At 37.9% G+C, this 19,229-nt stretch overlaps 2 protein-coding genes across 2 annotated transcripts; both read left to right on the top strand.

Moving 5' to 3' along the window:
* On the top strand, window positions 1-10,651 carry LOC108666278 (histidine-rich glycoprotein). Its single transcript, XM_047881287.1, has 5 exons — window positions 1-47; window positions 724-1,173; window positions 1,570-1,716; window positions 7,981-8,436; window positions 8,894-10,651. The coding sequence occupies exons 1-4, from the start codon at window positions 33-35 to the stop codon at window positions 8,434-8,436; spliced, it is 1,068 nt and encodes a 355-aa protein (XP_047737243.1). The 5' UTR covers window positions 1-32; the 3' UTR covers window positions 8,894-10,651.
* Window positions 10,652-16,409: 5,758 nt separating this feature from the next.
* Window positions 16,410-18,084, top strand: LOC108666281 (uncharacterized histidine-rich protein DDB_G0274557). Its single transcript, XM_018153118.2, has 3 exons — window positions 16,410-16,487; window positions 17,196-17,672; window positions 17,914-18,084. Exons 1-2 carry the CDS (start codon window positions 16,473-16,475, stop codon window positions 17,667-17,669), a joined length of 489 nt encoding a protein of 162 aa, XP_018008607.1. The 5' UTR covers window positions 16,410-16,472; the 3' UTR covers window positions 17,670-17,672; window positions 17,914-18,084.
* The last annotated feature ends 1,145 nt before the right edge of the window (window positions 18,085-19,229 follow it).

Genomic DNA, 19,229 nt, shown 5'->3' on the forward strand with positions numbered 1-19,229 from the left:
GCTGTCATCAGATCGCAGCATCACCGACCAACATGGACATCAAACTGGTAAGGTCTCCAGGCGTTTCATGCGAATACTCTACTTAAAACCATGCAATAATATAATATTAGGCAAATATTAAGTGCCATACATAGGCCACGAATTTATGGAAATTCTCTGCGTTTTCTGAAGGCTCACGTCGTTCTACAAAATTTGAATTTGGTATATTTAGAGTCAGATTAGACTTAACTACCTTGTAGATATTTTCACCTCTAAATAAAAGTTTATGATACTCCTCAGTGTGCCGAGGTTATCCGTTACGTTGTAGTGTTGAAGGTTCCACCACAAATCGGATTTACAGGATACAAAATAATATTGCACTCTCATAGTCCAACTATCAGTTAAAATGATACACTGTATTACGAGTAAATTATTAAATGATATACTCGTAAATTGCCACGTAATTAAGATTGCGCTGAGTTATGATAGTTGCCAACCGAAAAGACGCTGAGCTTAAAGTAGGACGTCACATTTGGCAGTGCGGGTAACAATTTCAATGGATTTTATGCAAAGAACCGGACGAAATGTAAACAAATTGTTCAATTTTTTAAAATTAGACATACGCTCTGCTGGGCCAGTGCCGTAGATACTTTTTCATTGGTAAAAGATAAATGTTTCTACTTTCGATTAATGGGAAAAACATTCTTGGCTTGGTAGTTCATAATTCTATTGTTCATCTACCAGGTTTTACTCCTGCTGGTGGTGGCAGTGGTTGCCATTACAGCTGCCCCTGGTTACGGTCATCACAAGGGTTACGGTCATCACAAACACATTGGCCATCACGGCCATAAACACGGACACCATCATGGTCACAAACACGGTCACGATCACTATCACAAACATGGCCACGATCATAAGCACGGCCATGATCACCATCACAAACACCACCATAAACACTCTCATCACCACAAACATTCTCACTACCACAAGCATCACCATGATCACCATCACAAACATGGTCATGACCACAAACACGGACATGACCACCACCACAAACACGGACATGACCACCACCACAAACACGGCCATGATCACCACCATGGCCACAAACACGGTCATGATCACCACCACGGACACAAGCACGGACACGGACACAAACACGGTCACAAACACGGCCATGGATACGGTTATCATTAGGTGAGTGCGTTGAGGTCGTCATGGATACGTGCACTACCGTTCAGGGGTGCTTTACTACCTAATTTTTGACATGAGACTTGAGAGTGAGTGAACAAATACGACTCCTTCTAGAATCCCACTCCACTGATAATTTTCATAGTATTTCTATCTGTGCAAACGAAAGGTATCAGAATATTTAATCGCTTGATATAACATATATTTTTACGATTTTCAATACAAACGCCTCTGCTTAAGCAGTTATTTTTAGAAATTAACGGCTCTCTGTAACTGCCCCGTCAACATAAAAGATCCTTATGCCAATCGTAGATGAAGTTTCATGCGACTCCTGTGCCGCTGCCATCACTGAAATCTGCAAATAATTAGCCCAATTTAACAATATTTTTATTACAACAGCCATCTTCCATGCAGGTGCCCTTTTGGTGCCGATGCTCCCACAAGAGCAGCAATAATGTCCCGGTATCGTTGTCAGGTCGCCGCCTTGTGCCGCTGTTGCGATCTGCCGACACGTCCCGCCGCCTCCCCTGGCCTCCGACAACCGACGTTTGTTATGCCATCCCATCGACCGTCCCGACGTTCAGGCCGCTGTGACCTTCCTGACTGACTATTTTTACTTTGTTATTAATAAAATAACACAAAATGTATCTAACTTATTATTACCGAATTCGTTCTATTTTACAACACTTCTCTTTAACTTCACTTCTTGTTGTTTGTCTGCTACAAATCTTGTATTCGAAATTCAATATACTTCTACTTATTCTATCGATCTGAAATTTTGCACACTTGTGTAAAGTTGGAGACAATGCATGAATCAAATGTCAAAATAAATGATTTTAGAAAATTAAAAAAAGTTCTCTTTTCAATATTAAAAAATTGAAAAAATAATTTTGTCAGCTACAAATCTTATAACTGATGTTTGACACACTTTTACCTGTCTAATTGATCTGAAAATTTGCACACTTGTGTGAAGTCAGAGGCAATGCATGAATCAACTAACATAATAAATAATTTTGAAAAAAAGTTATATACTAAAAAAAATTTATATATTAAAAAATTGAAAAATTAATTTTTTTAATATTCGAAAATTAAATGAGAAATTAATTGTACATCTATAAGATTGGAGACACTGGATTCTTTGGAAGTGTTGTCTTCAAAAAGTAATTTTTAAATGTATATTATTATAAATGATCTTAATCATCGGTCTGATTGTATAGTGGACCCTGAATGCACAACAGCTAGCTGGGTTTCTGATCAAGTTTTTTTCAAACCCATTGCAAAGTATTCATCAAATACTAAGAAAATAGAGTCTGAATATCTAAAATCTTACAGAGATTAAGTCATAATTTCATCAAAAAATTTATTTGAATAAAATATTCAAAAATAAAAATGATTGTAAATAGAAGACGAAAATTAATAGTTACGGAAATCGTTCTTAGACATGGACAATGAATGGTCTCTCGTCAAGTGTAAGCGCCGATTTTGTTGGAAATTTATTAATAAATCAAGATAAATCTAATTATTTGTTGAAACATTCTGACTATGTGAATTATGGGACACAGATCTGTTTATAGTTCGAGAAATTGTTTTCTTGTCAAAACTTGTTCCCCAAGGAAATTTTAAATCCCGAAAGATGAAATTCGAGGATTGCTTAGTTAAGTAAGCGACAAGTTTTATCTCCATCTGAACGAATATTAGGCTATTTTTGGTAAGGTTGGAATTATTATTTTGAACGTAATACGACATCGCTGCTCGTTGTAGAATGTCAATGGCTTGAAATTTCTACGATTTTCGATTCAGAGACACAGTTTTGCGTAGGAAATATAATAACAGAAATAAATCATTACATATAATAAAATTATTTATTATACTTAGTATCAAGGGAGCGAGCAGCATTCATGACACGAAAATGGGCTCATAATCCTAATGTTGCCTATATATATTGATGGCTGCCTGATTGCAGTTGTTTTCCTACGAACGGATCGGTACTTCCCCCGGTGCACGTACTTGAACATATAAAATAAAACCAAGATAAGCATTATCTATATACACTGAGGACGGTCTTACTTCATATACGGATCACGGTAGTAGAAATCCGTTGTATTTGTCGTAAATAAATGTCTGGAAGAGTTAAAATGAGTCAATACAAAATAAACAGCCGCTGCTGTAATGTTCGAATGCAAAAATTTACAATTAACCAAATCGATGCATGAAACAACGCAACCAAACAAAGACTTACTGACATAAATTAAATATTTCATGAGTGCCAATTTGCACGATTGTCACTGACAAAGCTATGAAATTTTGGCGGTCTTCTAAAAATTACGTAACTCCCTAAAAAAAAATGCTCGACAAGGAGTCCTAAAAGCGTTTGAAATTTTAGCAAATTATCATAAACTGTTTCGGTGATTGTAAAAATTTAGATTTCAACCACGTGCACACCTGCTCTATAACGCAGGTTGTAGGTACACGTGCTTTAGGTGTGTACTTATAAGCTGGTTGGTGATCTCATAGACCACTTCAAAATCTCACGAAGCAGAATATTATTGTATCCGATTTCGAACAATAGCATGCATGAGCTTTTATTACATATCGGCATTGCACAAGAGCTTTTTTTTGTCTGGGTTACGATCGAATAGCCTGATCTGGCTTTTCAAACTCTTCTGAGGAAGTTATAATATTGAAGGGTTAATGAATTAGGATTGAAAACTTCTGATAAAAAGAAACACGGCAGCACGAGGTTTTGTTCTGGAATTCTGGAGATTCACCGCCCCTTCTGCAGTGCGCATTCATGCTGAATATTACGACGCGATTGTGTCGAAAAGCCTTCTTAAGATTCTGGGTTCCATTTTTGGTGCTTCGGACTATAAAAGGATTTTGTAACTGCGGCATATATTGTTACGGAAACCTTGCCTAATCGCGCTTACAGTTCAAATCCAATTGGACATTTTAATCGATAGGTTTTTATGTTTTACAGTTCGTTTTAGGACTTCAAGATTTAATATTTTGTGTAATTCTTTATATATTAACTTCATAGGTTGTAATTTACATGACTTAAAATTTTTGAACTAATGATACAACTGGTCTTCGAAAGGTTTTCGATTAAGATTCTTACTTAGATTCATTTGTAAATTACTTGATTATAAAGCAATAATTAACCAGTCACAGAGAATTTAACTCGGACCTTGCAAATGTATGTCAATAATTCTGACATAGAAAAATCAATTCTACCCTAACATAAACGGAAAGATTGTTCGCTGAACTTTCATCTGCAGAGTCATACCTTTGGCTTCAGAGACTCGACCCTACTTTAACATCTACATGGAGATTGCAGGTTGTGTTTACAACTGCAAATTCTTTCAGATGAGAGATGAGACCATTGCGTGCTGATAAAATTCGTCCAAAACAAACTCAAAATTTTGTAATTTAAATCATCCAAATGGTGTGGAAAGAACTGAGTATATTTTACTTCAATCAGTGCCAAATGGTTTGCTTGAGAATTTTTTGGCTTACAAACGCACGCAAGTTTAACCTTTAATTAAAATTTTATAATTTTCTAATATATTTTTAAAAATTCAGTAGCTGCCACGTGATATATAAAGTTGTAGTTCGGAAGAATGTATCATGTATTCCTCTAAGAATAATTCAATTGCTTATCTTTCTTCGAACGTTTGCGAGGTTCTCGCTGAGGTGACGCCGATGTAATGAAACGTTATAAATGGCTGGTCTGGTGAATCCCCTAATCTAGTAAAGTAGTTTAATATGTGGAAAGCCTGGTGACTTTCGATGCTTGCTGTCGAACAACAAGCGGATGAATATAAAATAATGCCATAATGACAAATCATTTTTTTGACAATTATACATCATTTATCCTGCGGGCACGTATCCACAACACACATCGCAAAAGGATATGACCTGGGAAATTGTAGATTCCATTGGAATTTTAAATAATAGTTAAAGAGAGTTACGGGCTCCCGGTGGTCGGAGAGGAAGCTAAAAGCATTTTCGGGACTCGGGATGACGGAATTCGTGATGACGCAATGACGAGATTCAGGATGAAAGGGTTCGGGATAACAAGAGTTGGTAAAAGTAGGAACAAATCGCAGTCACAACCTGGTTTACATCTAGCAACTTATAATCATTATTCACAAGAATGAGGGAGGGCGCTTTGGCCCACAAATCTATGGCATTTATAATACTCGTGCACGCGTCTGCATAATAACTTAGTTGAACTTTGTCACCAAATCAGAACACTAAAGTGAACATGAAATAGTTCAAATAACTAGCAATTTTATGATATTTAATAGTCGTATATTTCGTATCATAAATGAAGGATATGAATGATCTTGCTTACCAATTTTTATGTCGTAAAAAATATTTCGTAACTTATGAATTGGCAGCATCTTTCCTTCTCTGTAGATAATAAATAAGCACTGTGCATCTTTTTTGAATGATTTAGGAATTATTTATCTCAGTGAACGATTATTCAAACAACTTTTGTTTTTTTCTAACTTTCTAATATTGTGCTAACGTAAAGAAAATTTTGACGTAATTTAAAATAACTTTAAATATATTCTTTATCATTAATATGTCGAGTAAAACTGCAGAGAACTGATTAGTTTCGATAGGCCCCTATGAACCGAATTTGACTTCATTGAGTATTAATTTATTTTCAAATTCTTCCCTTAACTTGTACTTTATAGATCAGTAAATAATTATAATAAGAAATCGCAAGTTTTGCATATCACCAAAAAGTATTAACTCAATTATCATTATTAGTTAACAAATTCACATACATAATCAAAACAAAATGTAGGAGCATAATAAAACGTAGGAGCTTCACCGTGACCAGGCCGCCAGACCTGCCGATTGAGTTGGCTATGCCGAGCTGATCAATCTACACTAGGAGCTGAGAACGAATAGTTTAACAGACTGATATCAGTTGACAGTTAGCCAAGCTGTCACCTGATGATAGCTTTCACAATCAGAAATATCCTACAAAAGTTTCTTGAAATGTTAAGAGTGCGTATCAAGATGATCGAGTTATAAACTCGACAAATTCTCCAGCGCCGACGCTGCTATATGCTATTCATACTCAAACAGTTCAGAAAGTTTACGATCATTAAGGAACAGTTCAAAAGTTGTATGTAATACATAACATGTTCCCTCGATTCTAATTGACAAGGAACAGCATGAAACTATTCAGTTATTTTGCTTCTGCTAAAACGACGGTTGTATCGCATTTTGTTCAAAGAACTTTTAAGATCAAATTGAATAAAAAGTAAATTCACTCCTTGATAAGGAAAAATTAACTAAAACAGTAAATCTACTTTTTTAATCCTTTAGTGGGCTACTAGGAGCAGATGGATGGTGTACTGTAACAGTTGCAGTATTCCAGATCGTGTGTTAGGCAGTAAAATTTGTCATAATTTTAAAACTATTCAGTAATATTTCATGACTATAGAAAGTGCGCATACCATCTGCAACGCCCGCATTCGATGGGTGAGGTCCTAATGTAGTGAGACATTCGTTCACACATGCGAACGTTCACACGTCGTTCACTCATGTGGACGATGCAAACGCAATTGTAATTGCCGGTCAATTAAACAACGACGTAAGAACATAGGCCAATGTTTAAAAAAATTACTAATTTCAGATTTTCGCAGGCTCGAAAAAACCGATATTTTTGTACGAACGGAGAGGATTGCATCAGTTTTAGGTGGTAGCGGTGGATGGAAGCTTCCGTCTCATGTGCATCCTTGTTATGGAATTAATTATACTTTGCCTCAAGAAATCCTACTCTGAAGAAATTCAGATTCCATCAATTAAAATGATGAACACAGTCTGTTCAAATGCTGATCAATCCATAAAATATCCGAACGGCTTAGATTAGCATTTAAATTATTCGCATATAAAAGTATTCGCACTTAAACTTCAATTGATTTCTTAAAATTGAAATAAACTTGAGCGTCTAATCAGTAGATTTAATCAGGAGTTTAATTGACTTGCATTTTAAAATCATATTGACAAATGACGATTTAGAAAAGTTGTTGAGATTCTGTATGAAAGTTCTCTCACAATAACTGCCAAGAAGTTTTGCCACAATCGACCAAGAATTTTTTAACTATGCCATATACGACATCAGCGTGACGGTTGGAATGTCTTTGGCTTCGGCAATCAGAGTCACAGCCGCAGTATATAAGACGCGGAGCTGAATCTGCTGTCATCAGAACGCAGCATCACCGACCAACATGGACATCAAACTGGTAAGGTCTCCAGGCGTGTCATGCGATTACACTTTTTTAAATAATGACAAGATCAAATTAATCAGATGCATAATAATATATAAAGCAAGAAGACACAGGTGAATTGCTTGCATATAATAATTCTAAACTTAGCTTTTTGAAATTATTTAAACTAATTATAGGAGCTAAATGTCCGACTTTTACGTATGCCGAAATAATATTTCGATCTAAAAATGAAGCCATCTAAATCTATATTTGTCTGAGTACGTGTTCCTCTGTGATAAATAAATTAATCATTATCTTCAAAAACCTAAACTTTGTTCTTATGGTTTGCGGAAGTTCAAAGTTCATTTTGTTAAACATTTCTGTCTTTGTGTCGTCTGAACAAATTGCGACCCAGAATCACCATTTATCGTTGCAGTTATACAGTACTGTTCACGCACAACATGGCTGACACTCAACAGAACGTTCATTTAACTCAGTTGTGTATAGATTGACTGGAGAACAGGGTTTGGATTCGACGTCGTTGCTAGATTGATCAATAATTCTATTGTTCATCTACCAGGTTTTACTCCTACTGGTGGTGGCGGTGGTTGCCATTACAGCTGCCCCTGGTTACGGTCGTCACAAGGGTTACGGTCATCACAAACACATTGGCCATCACGGCCATAAACACGGACACCATCATGGGCACAAGCATGGGCACAAACATGGTCATGATCACCATCACAAACATGGTCATGACCACAAGCACGGCCATGATCACCATCACAAACACTCACACCATCACAAACACTCACACCACCACTCGCACAAACATGGACATGATCACTCCCACAAACACGGTCACGACCACGACCACGGCCACAAACACGGCCATGATCACCACCATGGCCACAAACACGGTCACGATCACCACCACGGCCACAAACACGGTCACGATCACCACCACGGCCACAAACACGGACATAAACACGGCCACAAACACGGCCACGGATACGGTCATCATGGTTACCATTAAGTAAGTATGTCGATTTTATTTACAATAAGAAATTTTAAGCGATGAAACAAAAGTACAATGTTGTGCGTTACTTCGTCCAGTCCCAGAGTTGAGACACTTCAATTATAATTACAATTGAAAACTCTTGTGCTATACATTCTTCCATTATTATTACGAGTGAAAAATTTTTTTCTATATAGTCAAGCCCATTAATGCCTCTTGCGTAGCATCTTGCACAGAAACGCTTTCGGGGGTTTAAAAAAATTAACCGACGCAAGTGAAAGCTAAAGCAGCTAAACGAATCCTTAACAGTCGTAGATCTAGTTTCATGCTATTCCGGCTCAGTTGCCGTCGCAGGAATCTATCGGTAATTTGATCAATTTAATATGATGATTTATAAAAACAACCAACTTCCAAGTGACTCTTATTCGTCAATGCTCTGAAACGAGCAGCAATAATGTCCCGGTATCGTCGTCAGGTCGCCGCCTTGTGCCGCTGTTGCGATCTGCCGACACGTCCCGCCGCCTCCCCTGGCCTCCGACAACCGACGTTTGTTATGCCATCCCATCGACCGTCCCGACGTTCAGGCCGCTCTGACCTTCCTGACTGACTATTTTTACTTCGTTATTAATAAAATATTACTAAGTTGATTCTGTTTATTGTTTGTACATTTACATTACATACATCACATGTCATGGGCTGTTAGCAGTGTGTCCCCTGATCGTCTAATGCTTACTATTTAAGTTTCCTCAACCGATTTACGAATCAAATGTTGCAGTTGCTGTAAACGAAACTATGAAAAGCTGCGATAACAAGATGACTGAAGAAGAAAACTTCATTAAGATCCTATTTCAGCCCAAAGACGGAAACATTCATATAGTTGAAAGCTGCATTCTACCTTTCTGTTTTCATAATTATGTGAAAAGGTATTTTAATTTATGTTGATAATAGGGATAACTTAGCACGTAGGCATATACCAATAAATATCGAGTCATAAGACTTATCGAGTGTGATCGCAACCAGATGATAATTATCGTACAATCTGTAACATTTACAATTACCATCACACATGAATCCAATATTTATTAAATTGTAACTGAGCTATTAATTATTTACTGATTTCCCTGTTGTAGGTCCTGCAACACAACAAAGGTTATCTGAATATTCGATGTGCGTACTGGCTCTGACTTAAATGCATTCGTGGACAAACATAAAGGCAAAGTTTTTGGATACCTACTCTTTATTGGAGGCTTTTTGTTTGTAGGCCTACTCGTTCTTACCTACTTATTGTTGGGTTACCTACTTATTGTTGGATGCCTACTTCTTGCTGGATAGCCACTTGTCACTGCGAAACCTGATGGTCGTTGGGCACCTATTGTTGTTAGATTGGATTAGATTTGTTAGTTAAATAACCAACTTATTGCTGGTTACGTACTTGTTGTTAGTCAGTTATTTCAGGAGAATCACTAGTTTCAGGGTTCCTACTTGTAGCTGGGAATATATTTGTTGTTGGATATTTGTTTTCTGAAAGCAATTGGTTGCTGGGTACCAATTGTTTTTGGATGCTACTTGTTGTTGGATCCCACCTTGTGCTAGGGTAACTACGTATTGTTGGATACCTACTCGGTATTTGATGCCTACTTGCAAGTTGCTGGGTACCCACCTTTTGGTTTGGTACATACTCGTCATGGACAATGATTTACTGATGAAAGCCTTCTTACTGTAAGTAGCATTGCCAGACAGAGCTGGCACAACAAAGAAACTCAGGCATTGCTGGACTGCGCTGAAAATGATCGAACCCAAGTTTCTTTAGGTCGCAATTGATCGCTGTTTTCTTGTAAACTGTTAGAATTGCCATGGCTTGCTAGTCGCATGGTCGAACGGTCGATCGTGAACCGAGATTCCAATTATAATGTAACTGAAGTTTCAGCTTTTTCAGTTTCCATGTTTACTGGAATTTGCCCAACGAGAAATAGTACATTCAACATGGTTTCGAATTTCTTGCTCCTGTAACATTTGTATAGACCAAGATACTGATGACGCAATACCGGAGGAACCCAGCAATTCGGTTCGTTTGAAATGTCTTTTTAAGTAAATTTATTATCCTGGTGATTACCTCAGTTCATATATTGGTTATCTCATTTCATATATTGTCATTTCATGTATATATAGTTTCTCTTCCTTGTATTATTCTTATGTGTATTTTTGTCATTTTCTAGAAACCGTACATCATGGACCACTTGTTTCATATCCTGCCTTGGCGGTGCGTCTTAGAATATTACAGTGAAAATTCTCCATGGATTATCATACAAAAAAGTCCTTTATAATTTATTTGGAGAGATCGTGAACCATACAATGATTTGTATTTCCGCTCAACAATTCCGCTGAACAATTGAACATCACTCACATACCCGCGTATATCCTCCAACAGTGGAATTTGGCATTTGGCTATCATTGATGTCAATTTCCCGTAGAATTTATCTGCTTTCGGTTTTTCTTGCAAATATTTCAACACTTATCGTAAAATCTGCAAGCCACATGTCCATTCAGCCGATTTCTTCAGAATGCCCTGCATGTTGTCATTTATCACGTATAAGCAATCAAGGGATCGAATAGGTGGAAACTTCGAATTTATTGGTCAATTGTTAAAAAGTATTTACTCATACTGTAAAATTGTCTGCTTGAACAGCAACACCTCAATAATAATTAAGGATCACTTTTTCATGTAGGTACATTTATGGAACCATGATACCTGCGAGTTGGTTTATATAAATCGGCGTGATACTTTTTAATTTGAGCAACACGTTAATTCTTTGTTATAAATTTTTGGTTTCAAACTGCGTGAAAGCTAGTAAATGTAACAAGTTTACTTTTGAATCACTTCGCGATTATTACACGTCCTGAATTTAGTAATATATATAGAGAGAAAAAAGACATTAGTCGATTTAAAACACCTTTCACTTTGCAAATATGTTCTCGCAATTTCCCCGTAGGCTTTAGAGAGGTTATTCTGAGCACGGTGCCGTGCTGACGCGTTGCGGTCAATGATCGCGAGGGATTAGATGCTGTAAAAGTCTCGAATGCAAGCGTAGGAGCGGAGACCCAAAGGGCACGAGAGCGGAGCACCCACATAAGAGCCATATATGGGTGCACATTTCCGAGTATTTCACATGACAAATTCAAGAGGCACCTTGCACGAGCAAGAAGACAAGTTTTAATGTCACACATTCTTCTAGTCAAACGCGTTATGGCGACTATTGCACTGTTGGGTAAGGCGTTACAATATCCACTAATTACAGTGTTGATCTGACCTCCCTGACGGCGCAGACTGTGATGTAAAGGCTTGTCCAATATATCTAATTATCTTCTTGTTGCTTTTGAATCGCTCGCTCGCTGACACATTCATCTTGATGGTATCCAAGGTGTTCATAGCTGCAAGGGATGTACGTCTGGCGTAAATTTTTTAATTTTCTCATTGTTCTTCAATATGCTTTCACGTTCATACAGATATTCGCATTACTCATTATTATTCGCTATGCTCTCATGTTCGTAAAGAACTTCGCATTCAACCATTCTAGTGGATGTTTGATGTTTTTGAATCTCGTGTTTTGTATATTTACTTAATTTCCAGAACAACTTAAACCTTTTCCGTCGTGCGTTACTGTCCGGGAACATAACTTTCAACTTAAATTGTACGTAAACTATTGAGTGTAGCAACCTGAGGACGTTTGTACGCAGCAGAGAACATTTTAAATTTGTGGTACGTAGCGGCAACCATCAGTGCAGGTAATTTTGCGCTAACTAGCAACGTATCCTTTTTGGGTAGGCTTGTGTGACAATATTGCTCCAGTTACTCATGTCTTGTAAAAAAAAAAAATGCACTGCAACTTCACGCGACAAAATTTCTTCTCGCTTCGAATCACCGACATGTGGAACAGCCTCCCCGATGATTTCGTTGGCGCTCCAAGTATGAACGCGTTCAAGAACAGACTAGTTAAAGCTATGGAAAAATATATGTTCAGATTTGAAATGCCTAGCACCATATCGAACCCGGTGGAAGTCTAGTAGCTACTTCAAACTATCGTCAATCATGAAAAGACACATTTAAGAGTCAAATGACACAAATAGAGTCAAATTGACTTTGACTCAAATGAGTCAAAGTCAAATGACACATTTTAGATCTTCTGTGAACATGGCACGAAAAGGAAAAGAATCGGCGACAGGCCACATCAGGCCTACACTTCAGCGCCGAGATCGCTATGTTATGTTATGTGGTAGAGGGTTAAATGCTGCCAAGTAGAATTCAAAATCGTGCACCGCATATGCGGTGCGATGCCTACATTAGTGAATATAACACTTAGTTGTTAGACGCTTATTCTTAATTTTTATTTGGTTGAAACTGAGTATTATCCGGGAATGGATGTTGAATTGTGTGGTGTTGAAAGGTTATTTCAGACGTGAAAGCAACTCTCGAGTAAACGTCAGGGCTTTGATTAGCGAGAGAGCTGCTGAGAAGGAGTCATGTTCCGAGCCGCTAATTTCGGGAGCCTAACTAACAAGACCGCCGCACTCGTGGACATTTTTTCACGAGTGCGGCTTCGCTTATGAGCACAAAATGTACGTCACAGTCGGCAGCACCGTTAAAATCATGCACTGCATGACCAAATTTCGCGTGCACTTTTGCGGATGCAGAAACTCGGCACATATGCGAGACTGTAGTTACTCTACTATTACTTCATCTTTACTAAAATAGCAACATTTCAGGAAAAGCAGCCGCGACTTTAAGCGCAGATATGGAACGTAAGATTTTGCTGGTCAAAGGAAACTGCGATGACTGGAAGGCGTGTTCCAGTTCTTGCTCAACGTGTGCAATGCTTAATTGCGTTTTGCTTCACATCGCGGCAGTGATTCAGCGCGAGTTTATATCACCGGGAATGTGTCGTGAGGCCGTTAACTGAACCATTGCTGAGGGCGCCGAGGAAACTCCAGACAGCGTTGGTGCGTCTCGCTGGAAGTAAGGAAATCTGTTACATATCTGGAGCGTATCGTTCAACATGAATATGTTAGGGACATCGTTGGTGCGCATCCCCTGGCAATCAGTCAGGAAAATTTGGGATATTTTTAATACTAATAGAAGGATATAAAAGAAACAAATTCGGGACGTAGTTGGTGCGCATTGGGGGAATCAGAAGAATTTTGAACATTCTTAGTACTTCTCAGAGGATTGCGGACGGACGTGAAAGATAGTATGAATGATATTGGTAAACATCGGAATAAATCAAGTACATTTGAAATATTCTCACCTCTTCTTGTATTGAATGAAGGAAATGTGGGGCGTTATTTGTGCCGATCGGAAAGAGTCAAGCAAATCAAGATCTCCTTGATGTTTTTTCAGTGAAAATTATTGCGTATTAGATCCTTGTTAATACATTACAAGTTGGTTTGTTCCGGGATGTTTCTAATTTGTCTCTATAGATATCAAGAACACCAAAAAGAAATAAATGCAAAATATTTTTCTGGTGTTAATGCAGCATAAAACGATACCGTGGTTGAAATAATATTAATTAATGATTATTAGATTGCATAGTTTAAGATTAGATTAGTTCAACTAATAATATTATTTCAACCAATAAGCACGACAACTAATGTCGTCGTGCGTCTCGAAGATCAAACGAACGTCTGGCGCCCCTGGCGCTTCACTTTCAAAGAGCGCAGGAAAGGCTTTTGCATTAATCATTTGTGCCCGACTTTGTTTTTATCAAAAATCTTGTCTTGACCAGGTGACGGGAGCTTTCTTCTAGAACAGATCCCAGACAACAAAAAATACTTAATTATCTGTTATGCTTGGACATTAAAGAAGCTTATTTCTTACTACTATGCACGTCATGCTTCAGTGACGTTATGGTATAGTTATGATATTAGAATCACACGTTATTTTTTCGCGTTTGGAGCCTACATAATTAGAATTAAATGCACATAAATACTTATATCTTAATGTTGTTGAATAATTTAAGCAATTTTATTCCACTTTATTGCTTAATCGTTAAAAGTAATACTAATTTTCGGTCGTTTTTAATGATTGAAAAAAAAATAATAATTTTAATGCGATCATACCTCGTCGCTTATTTTGAGTGGGCCGCGTCGCATCCGGTACTGCCACACACGACTGACATGAATGTTTATTTTATACTCTGTTTACCATAACGAAAATACGCATCTTTCAGTGTCATTATTCTGGTACTTCTGCACGCCATGCTTATAAAAAGCCTTATATATTTGTACAAATGCTTTCGCTACCGCCTTTAGGGATAACAAATTTACCCTGCGTAAAACATGGGAGTTATTAGAACATTAATTCACGTTACGAGGCCGGTAATGAATTTTATCTTCCACTAAAGTATCTACGAAAAGAAATGAAGTTAGTTAGTTCAATTTTGTTCATCCGCTTAATTTTCATAGTAATTTTTGACCTGGCGTAAACAATCGACATAGCAGCACAGATTATTGTTTGTGTTTAAAGGGTGCAGAGAAATAAAACCTGTTCAAATCACCTGTTGTTCTTGAATACCACTACAACTGACATTATAACGCTGCAGTAACTCTCTAGGACGCATGTAACAGCGCTGCATGCTGCCACTGCGTAACAGAGCCTTACGTATATAGATGTGTACGTCACACGCCGCTATGCTCGCCACTCATGTTGTTACGTCTGTAGATGTGTACGTCACACGTGGCTATGCTCGCCACTCATGTTGTCACGTCTGTAGATGTGTACGTCACACGAGTGTACGTCACACGCCGCTATGCTCGCCACTCATGTTGTCACGTCTGTAGATGTGTACGTCACACGCCGCTATGCTCGCCACTCATGTTGTTCTCTTGCCCCTCGATTGTTCTCAATGAACATTATGGCGATCACATCCACGACCCCAGAGACTGGTCTCCCATGGACGAAAATTCTACAATATTGCTGCCATTCTAAATTCTACTACATTTGCAAACCAAGAGCGTGGAAAATAATTTATAATGCCTTCAAAAATAATGCATACATTCTTGAATAATACATTCAAGAGCGTGGAAAGTAATCATTGCTACAGCAGTAATATGAAGGCTCACATTTTAAATGCATTTATTCATTGCAATTTAATTTGCTGTTGCGATGAGAGAGTGCAACCCGATGTGTAACGGGGTCATGCCAGCCATAACTTATTGCTAAATATATGCTATTTTGCAAATTTATTTTTACAGGGTTTAGATGCTTTAAGTGCTGAAAAGATAATAAATGGTGCTGAGGCTCTTCAAGTCTGAAACTCATGTTGAGAAAGATAGATTTTTATTATTTTAATTTGAATTTAAATTTCTTTGACTAGTTCTTCGCATTCTATATTTCATTGTATAATATTTAAATACGATCAGGCGCATGTACGGACGGACTGTCGGCTATTTGTGAAGGCACTAAGCAGAATCCACGTATAATATAAATGATGTCAGGTTTTCTTAAACTTAGAATAGGCAAATGCAACCCTACGAAGGAAATATCTGAATGGTCAGTGTACTCAGATTAAAGTTAGTTTTACTTGGGAATAAGTTTAATTCGAAGAGAAGGGACTAAATTTAATTCATGGTTTTTGTCTGATCCGCATGGCTCTGGGGCCATATATTACCGAAACGATTTAACCTTGGTGATCATACAAACGAGAGTTTATAGTCTAAGACATTCGAGCTAGAAATGTTCAGCTAGTCGTTGATTCGCTTGAATATATTATAATTTGTTTAGTAATTTTCGAATCCATGTCGAATATCACATTTGTGCCGTGCTTGAGTGGGCGAGTGTGGATGCTGTGTTGTTACGTAGCGCTTTTACTCAGGCGAGCCTTGCATTTTCTTGAGTTGTGCTAATTCTCCGCAGTCTATGGCGCCTCGAGTGATTTAAGTTTTAATTGAGCTGTAATATCCAAGTGTGTTTTAACAGCGGTTGACCTGCATCCTGAGGTATATAAAGGAGCGCGCGCTCAGCCATAGCATCAGTGTTCAGCGATCGGTCGCCACCTGCACACATGGATCTGAAAGTGGTGAGATCCTCATATAAATAACAGGTTGTTATAGCTGTTAAATTAAAATGAGGTGAAAGTCGCTTCTATAAATCTGACCGTAAATCCTAATGCAACTATCCTGTTTGATTAATGTTAGACAATAATTTTCACGTACATTATAATTTCCTACAGTTTTTCATAATCCGTTCACAAGATAGTTCATTTGAACCAGTCTTGCTGGAATGATTGACGTTCAAGAAGATTGTTTATAGGAATTAAGTATGCTTAGTGATTGTCATTTTGGAAACTTTATGAAACTATTTTACAGATAAAACTGATTTCAAATAATTTGCATCAGTGGATTTTTGCCACTACGTTACAATATCATAAGCAGCATCCAATGAACAATGAGCATCTTGAACGATTTCATCACTAATTATTATTTTTTTTATATTTTTGTGAACGTCACACAGTAATATATTATTACGCACCTAGCACCTTACGAACCTTGCAATAAGTCCAGCAGCTATCTCAATCAATCGTCAGTTATGGAAAGATCGGGTTCCAAAGGCGTGATCCCTTGTGAATCAAGTAACGAAAAGTACAGGAACAGTACAGGCCATGGGCCTATTTCTCCAGTCTCGACACTTCTATTCAATTATAATATTGATATGGAAATTTTCGACCAATATTGCTAGGTTATAGTGCATTTTGCAGAGCGCGTTATGTTATTATTCTGTCCATCAGGCTCTCTGCCTCCTCGTGGTGGCCATTGTGGCCACCACCTCTGCTGCTCCTGGTGGCTTTGGCGGCTTTGGTGGCGGCTTTGGAGGAGTTGGCTTTGGACACGGACACGGTGGATACGGACATGACCACGGCCATGGACATGGACATTTTCACAAGCATGGACATGACCACCATCACAAGCATGGACATGATCACCACCACAAGCATGGCCACAAGCACGGCCATGATCATCACCACAAACACAGCCACCACCACAAACACGACCATCACCACACCCACAAACACTCCCACCACCATCACCATGACCACCACCACAAGCATGGCCACGATCACCACCACAAACACGGCCACAGCCACCACCACAAGCACGGCCACGACCACAAGCACGGACACTCACACCACCACGGACATGACCACAAGCACGGGCACGGCCACGGCCACGGGCACGGTTTCGGTTTTGGAGGCTACCACTGAATGGTGAGTTTTAGATATCAGACACCTCAGATACCTGAATAATTATTTGCCATTTTGGAAAACCTTTATCAAAATTATACAAGTCAGCAACGCACATAAATAAAAGAAATCATTTTACTTAATACTTACTGATCACAGAGCTCTAATGAAAAATTATCAATAACCATTACTATTTAATAAATATCACCAAACTGTGCTCAGGACGATCTGAAACATATCAGATATGTGTGTTTTGTTTACACAGACCGTTAAGATGACGAACACGAAGCTGAACTCGAATCGACCTCACGAAGAGTTTCTGCGAAAGCTCAACGACGACGATTTTTTCGGCGCATCTCATGCTCAATTTTTACTTCTAATTTTTATTCTCTGTTGCTAGCGCAACAAACTGATGTTAATACAACTTTAAAATGATTATGCATTGAAATTATTTCCCCTCGCATTGCTAAGTTGTTTATTTATTGTTATGAAAATGCTATGCACTCCAATCGGTTCTGGCATAAACAGTGAATTAATTCTCTAAAAAGTTTGCTCAACTGGTTTACAAAATTCGAATCTGGCAATGAAAAATTGAAATTATGCATAAGTGCTGCGGTGTAAATTATAACTCAAAACGAGTTTGTTCAATATAAGTTATTTTCACGCTTACAGTATCAAGGATACTGGATTTAAAATTGAAATAATAAAATAGTTTCAGTGTCAACATTGAAAATTAAGCCATGTTTTGCCTGTCGACGGTTGGAGACCTTGCGCAATTTTCACAGCCACCTGGCTCTTGAACCCGCAAAATGCTGATCCAATCTTTGGGATCTTAATCAAAAACACCTCGCCGGATATAATCTGGTGGCTGTTTGCAACAAAAGTTGGGCGGTTTTAATAACTGAAATTATAGTAATGCATGCGAAACATGACGTGAAAAAATAATTTGAATTCATTTATGTCCGAATGGGTGACGCCAGCTGAATACGCGTACCGTTCACCAAAACCAAAAGGATAAGCACTTATGAATTTAAATTTTCCATTCAGAAGCCTTTGGCTGATGCACTTTGGAATAGATTTGCCCATTGTTTGAGCCTCCCCAGCATCCGTTAAGATTGATATTTTACAGAGGCGTTTGGCCATTAAATTAAAAAAAATTCAAGAGAACTTTGAAAATAAATGCTTGTTTCATCTAGGAGCCCTCTTGACAGCAAATAACAAATGGTACAAAACCAAAAATACGGCTTCCTGAACCCATGGTTGAACTAGTAGATCAACCATGTCCTGAACCAACTCTATTGGGGGCTTTTATTTCTGGCATAGATTGTAGCATACAGAACTTAACTCACAAACTTATATCAATAACCGCTTAGAAATAATTCAAAATATATGCTAGAAAAACAGGTTGGTTAAACTTGAAAAATAATATTGAGGAAAATATGTGTTTATTTTGTTTTTCGACAACATTTGCTCAGAAGTAAATGTTCGTTGAATCAAAACAAGAAAATGAAAACTAGATATAACGCTATTTAGGTGCTTCAATAAAAGCAACCAGTTGTATCATATAATCGTTTTTTATAG

The sequence above is a fragment of the Hyalella azteca genome, unplaced genomic scaffold (assembly GCF_000764305.2).
Source record: "Hyalella azteca isolate HAZT.00-mixed unplaced genomic scaffold, Hazt_2.0.2 contig7545, whole genome shotgun sequence".
NCBI lineage: Eukaryota > Metazoa > Arthropoda > Malacostraca > Amphipoda > Hyalellidae > Hyalella > Hyalella azteca.

Bases quoted from the DNA above. Each gene is read 5' to 3' on its own strand.
- LOC108666278 (XM_047881287.1), top strand. The intron at 1,174-1,569 runs TAGGTGAGTGCG...TTATTACAACAG, and splicing joins GCCATGGATACGGTTATCAT to CCATCTTCCATGCAGGTGCC. The intron at 1,717-7,980 runs GTTTGTTATGCC...TTCATCTACCAG, and splicing joins CCTGGCCTCCGACAACCGAC to GTTTTACTCCTACTGGTGGT.